Source organism: Tinamus guttatus, unplaced genomic scaffold (genome assembly GCF_059628265.1).
Source record: "Tinamus guttatus ecotype Peru unplaced genomic scaffold, ASM5962826v1 Tinamus_guttatus_pri_ptg000327l, whole genome shotgun sequence".
NCBI lineage: Eukaryota > Metazoa > Chordata > Aves > Tinamiformes > Tinamidae > Tinamus > Tinamus guttatus.
This window is the reverse complement of record NW_028288861.1, coordinates 2,273,738-2,279,448: the sequence shown is the minus strand read 5'-3', so window position 1 is coordinate 2,279,448 and position 5,711 is coordinate 2,273,738. Positions and strand designations below refer to the sequence as shown.

Sequence of the window (5,711 nt, the reverse complement as noted above, 5' to 3'; positions counted from 1 at the left end):
TAGCTTTTGTAAAACGGTTCAAAAACAATATGTAAATTATTCTTAAAACTCACACTAGTTTGGAAAGCACAAGATAAGAGCTACCTATAAATTATCATAATTATTTTACATGAGATAATATTAAAGTTCCCCAGAACCAAATTTGCAGTAAATTCTATTGTAGGGCTCCATAAAAGCTTAATGATCATAATTTTTCTGTTTGCATTTATCATAAGATACACGGTTGACTACCAGTACAAAACAGGACATGCAATGAATGAAACAAATGTAAACTGAATGTTCATAGCTAATGTCTGGTTCTTCTGTAGGTGTCAGTGGTAAAACTCTAATTGATTTTGGCGAGGCAGTAATGTTCCATCCAGCTTCGTGATCACTCAGTTCTGTTCAGTTAACACACTTTTCCATTGCTGTGATAATTTTTAAGCATTTATTCTGTAAATGAATAGTCTGCTCTCATGCAAACAATCCATTAGCATTAATCATATGACAGACATAATACACTGACAAAAAAAAGAGCACACTGTTTCTCTTGTTCATGACAAGTTAGAAATGAAAGATAATAATTGGAAAGGATGACTAAATCAACTGCTCTCTTGACACCATTTCACTTCCTTCCTGAAATAAGAAAAGCCATATTCTGTTCAATGAAAATAATGAGGATTGCATTTCCATTGATCAAAATCTGAGTCTTTGCCTAGGTTATCAGTGATCCTGCTGCATAAATTAACATTTGGACTTCCTCATGTATTTGTCCTTCAAAATTCTGAATGCTTCTAACTTACTGAAATATAAAATGCACAACTGCAAGAAACAGAATGAACAGAATCACTGAAATTGACTTTTATAAATAGACCATTTCTTCATCTTATCTACAGGATTTTAAGGTAATGGTAATAACTTATAGCTATCAAGACAAGCACCTTCACTAGTTTTGACTAAATACTGCTCTGAAGCTACTGGAAATAACTCACATTAGGGCTTCTGCATAACAGGAAATTATGCTGAACCGGATCCAAAGCCCAGTGAAGTCAGTAGGAGTTTTTCCTCCAACTTTAATTAGCATTAGATCGAGCCCTTTGCACACAATCTCCCATTTCTTCAGCATTAAAACAATGCTTATTACTGTCAAACAGCATTTTCCCCTTCAAATTCTGCTCAGAAAGAGATTTCATAAAACATCCCAGGACTCTGCAAAATAAAAATCAGACTTGGATTTACGTGTCAAATAGTAATCTCTAGAAGGTTGTTGTATTGCAGATGGAGATTTTAGCTGCCATGTTGTACTTCTAAAAATAACATGCAGTTTTCCACAGTGCAGTCAACTAGCAGTATCAGTGTGCCTTTATATCACAAAGAACCATTGAGAAATCCATTTTTGTGGGTTTTTATAACGAAATTGGAAACACTATTATTTTCCCTACATAAGGAAAATGATTTTAACATACTTAAAAATATGACAAAACTCAAAGCCTTTTTATCTTTCAGAGTGGAAGGAAAAAATCCACAGATGAAAGTGATATTACATTATGCAAGCAGTAATCAACATTTTTGTAAGTGACAATGCTGGCAAATGGCAAGAATGAAATGTTAACATATCCACAGTAAGCCAAGAGGAAAAGATTTGTGTGCAGGGTCTTCAGGCAAAGATACTGTAAAATCTATTGTCTGACCAAAATAAAATACAATGAAAATCCCATTTGCAAATCTGAGTCCCTGGCTCCTTGTCATATTATAAAATATCCCCAAAATTTTCTAGCACCATTTTGTCCCCCTCCTTTTTTTTTTTTAAAGATACCATTTACTTAGCACTTTTATTGTTTTTGAGTCCTGATCCAACTCCTACTGTTGCCATTGCAATATTTTCTGCAGCTGTAATTAAAAAAGGTCATTAAGTAAAACTTAATGTCCTATGTTAAAATGGCCACTATTAATAGAGATTAGTTTGTGTCCACCTTAGTGGTGCATTATTAAACTGGTGGGACATAGACAGCAGATTTTTTGAACCAGCTGTGGTTCTTGTTTGGATTCTCCGAGGAAGAGCTGCATTTGTTTGAGTTATAGGTAAATGTACTCTGGCTATTCCCAGAGTGACCTTGGCAGCCAACGACGCTGTCCTTAGCATCAGCAGAAAGCAAGCTGTTGGTATCAGTGGGTTTTGGATCAGACTTTAGAGAGGAAGAAAGCTTGCTTAAGGAGGAATACAGGCATCACAGATAGTCCTGTTTTCCCATGCAGGATATCAGCAAGATGCCTTGAGCCCTGAAGAATGGTTATTGCAAGTCAATTATTTTGACCTTTTATGTTTCGGTAGTAATATACAGTAACAAAGAAGAGCAAACCTCTCTGGCTTACAAAAAAAAGGCAAATACTTTATTTATCAATAGAGATTTTAGCTGCTTTTTACACCATTGCAATGACTGAACAAATAGCATAAAATAAACAAAGGAGAGTATAAAATCGCTTTATTCCAGCTGGTATCCCGAGACAACCTTTCGACTAAGTACAGAGTTAGATGTTTCAAGTATGGCACTTATATAAATAAGAGCAGAGAGAAGGTGATATATTCACAGTTAAAAGCAATTAACTCTGTTCCTTTGGTATGTGTGTCATCATAGGTAATTCATAACTTCTCTGACATGAACCAGCTCCATCTTATTTATGCACGTATTAGGGAATAAACTGAAATGTACAGACATATTTTGTAGGTCACAACTAGTGTAAGATGATTAAGGTCTCTGGTGTCTGTGTGTGGACAGGCAAACAAAAAATGGCAAAATTATATTCTGCATTTATTGTTTAGCATTACTAATTGTTGTACAAACTATGTTAAAAAGTAGCTAGTAATACACACCAGGAGTGAACGCTGTGATCCAGACAAAGAAAATAATACCAGACATCTGTGAAATCGGTGCGCACGGATGTCCTGATCAAGCCATGGTCAGGTTCCTAACAGTGCAATTACCCTCCTTTTAGAACATGCTTACATTTGCACATTGCAACAGTTTCCCCACCCCACCCCACCCCATATAGAGTATCCTTGCGGGTTTTTAATAAGAACATTCTACACATTTACAACAATTAGCCAGACAGTCCGAACTGAAGTCTCTCATCCTAATGATGACCAAAAAGCTGCTCCACCGAAAGATAACAACCAATCATTAGAAAGAAAAAGAATAATAACAGTAGCTGTGCTGTAAGGCTAGATCAAGCATGGTTTTTAGGTGTTTTTTTCAGTCTTTTACATAGCACTGCATTTTGTATCTAGTTCGGTAAGTGCAGATCCAATACCTTAATGGCTTTCTTGGTGGTTTGATAAAATGCTTGCCTAAGCAATGTACCTTTCTCTAATGGTGTCTGGGTCTGTTCCACCTGGCACAGTGTTTCAGTTCTGTCACAGCCTCACACATAAGCTGAGTCACTTGACTGAGTCCTGCCAAAGTTAGGCATGCTCATTCTTGGCAGGTCCTTATTTCTGATTTCGTATATGGATTTCCTTTTTGCCTGTACTCCTCTCACTGCCATTTTGATCTTTCTCCAGCCCAAGTGGTTCAGTTCTGCCAAATTGAGCACCACACAAATGCCACTGACAGCAAACATGAATACCAAAAATACAGTCTTCTCAGTGGGTCTAGAGACATAGCACTCTACTTCTTTAATGCAAGGGTATCTGTCGCATTCATACATGGAAGGGACATTGAATCCATACAGAAAATACTGCCCCACTAAGAATCCAATCTCTAGGGCATTTCGAAAGACCACTTGGATGATATAAAATCGAGAAATGCCTTCTTGCCTCCTCATCTTTGATTTTGTAGTTCTGATAGCAGGGTTGGGGATTTCCTTCACTTCTAAGCAGTCTGGCTCTGCCTCTTTGGTGGAGTTCTCGGTGTTCTGTAGCACCCCATTGACAATGGTGTTCTTGATTTTCTTACTGTCCTCCCGCTTCATTGAGTCCTGGTCCCTCTCCAAGGTGAGGAAGACAGTGGAGTACCTCCGCTCCCTCTGCTTAGCAGACTGGTGAACAGAGTACGTTATGAAGCAGAGGCTGGGAGTGCACACCATGATGATCTGGAACACCCAGTACCTTATGTGGGAGATGGGGAAAGCCTGATCGTAACAAGCCTGGTTGCAGCCTGGCTGCAGCGTGTTACACACGAACATGGTTTGCTCGTCATCGTACACCGTCTCCCCTACAATGGCCACGATGAGGATCCTGAAGATCACCACCACGGTCAGCAGGATCCTGGAACAGAGAAGCCCGTCAGAGCGCGCCGCCGCCGCGGGAGCTGTCCAGTGCTGAGCGCCCGGGCCAGAGCCGGGCCGGGGCCGGGCCGGGGCCGGGCCGGGGAGCAGAGCCGCGGCCGCGCGGATCATCCGCGGTCAAAGAGCTCCGGCAGGCTCCCCCCGCAGCAAGGGCACTCGCCGGGACGGCTCCGGGCTACCCGGCAGCGCGGAGGACGGCACCGCGCCGGGCTACCCGGCAGCGCGGAGGACGGCACCGCGCCGGGCTACCCGGCACCGCGGAGGACGGCACCGCGCCGGGCTACCCGGCACCGCGCTGCCCGGAGGCGGAGCGCTGCCCGCTCCTGCCCCGCGGCTGCCCGCTGCCCACCGGCCCCTGGCGACGGGGCTGGCGGGTTGAGGCGAGCCCCTCGCCCCGGTGACCTGCGCCGCGCTCACACGCATCCCGCACGGACAGGGAGAGAGAGCCCCGGGAACCCGGCCAGTCGCCCGATTGCCCCAGCGCTCTCGACCAGGAGCAACCCCGGAGCCCTCCGTGCCCCGCGCAGTCCCCACGAGCCCCCTCCTAGTCCCCCGGTGCCCTTACCTCCCTATCATAGTAGAGTGCTGCTGCACGGCAGCTTCCAGTAGCCTCTCTAGAATAGTCCATTCCCCCATCGCTGTTCATCCGGAGACAAAGACTTTTGCGAGCGCCGGGGATCTCTTCCACTTCTTCCTTTTTTTTTTTTTTTTTCCCCTCCTTTTCCTTCGGGGAGTGGGGGAGGGAACAAACAGACGAGCAACCCCCCCTCGGCCGGCAGTGGCCCGGCGGCAGCGAGGCAGCTGCGTGCGGCGGCTCTCCCAGGGACGCTGGCCCGGCCCGGCCCGGTTCGGCCCGGCTGAGCTGGGGACGCCGCGGCGGCCGCTCCCGGCCCGGCCCGGCCCTCTCGGTGCGCGGCGCGGCGGGGACGGAGGAAGGTTGGCTTTTAATGTCTTGCTGCCTCTAATCTGCCTTTAAGTAGTGCCCGCTTGCGTCACTGACAGGTTGGTGGAGAGCAGCCAAAAGCAGCGCTAGGATTTTCTCATTTTTTATTATTCTGGAGGAAATAAATAAATAAATAAATAAATGCAATAAAACAGTGTTGTGGGGGGAGAATTGGGGAGGGGAGGGAATAAATAAATATGCGAGGAGGTGGAAGGAGGGCAGGAGGAAGATCTGCCCATGCTGGCACAAGGTTCACTTTGCTGCCAAGCGTCCCCTCGCCCGAGCGGGCAGCGCTCCCGGCCGGGTGCTCACCCTGCTGCGGCCCCGTGCCCGGGCAGGCGTTTCTGCCCTCCCAACGCTGAACTGTGTTTGCTGCTGCCCACCAAGGAGCTGCGTCATGGAGCCATCCCCTCACCTAACAGCACTGCTTACCCTTCGAGATACTGCACTTAAAACTGCGCTTTCATTCTCACCTGATTACAGCTATGTGCATGACATAGGTATC

The 5,711-nt window shown here is 45.5% G+C and overlaps 1 protein-coding gene across 1 annotated transcript; it reads right to left on the bottom strand.

Moving 5' to 3' along the window:
- Window positions 1-2,352: 2,352 nt before the first annotated feature.
- GJD2 (gap junction protein delta 2) lies at window positions 2,353-5,052 on the bottom strand. The gene is made up of 2 exons (XM_088529272.1): window positions 4,829-5,052; window positions 2,353-4,243 (listed from the first exon to the last, which is right to left on the bottom strand). Exons 1-2 carry the CDS (start codon window positions 4,897-4,899, stop codon window positions 3,400-3,402), a joined length of 915 nt encoding a protein of 304 aa, XP_088385398.1. The 5' UTR covers window positions 4,900-5,052; the 3' UTR covers window positions 2,353-3,399.
- Between the last annotated feature and the right edge of the window lie 659 nt (window positions 5,053-5,711).

Bases quoted from the DNA above. Each gene is read 5' to 3' on its own strand.
- GJD2 (XM_088529272.1), bottom strand. From the start codon at position 4,899: ATGGGGGAATGGACTATTCTAGAGAGGCTACTGGAAGCTGCCGTGCAG. The intron at 4,244-4,828 runs GTAAGGGCACCG...TCTCTGTTCCAG, and splicing joins CACTCTACTATGATAGGGAG to GATCCTGCTGACCGTGGTGG.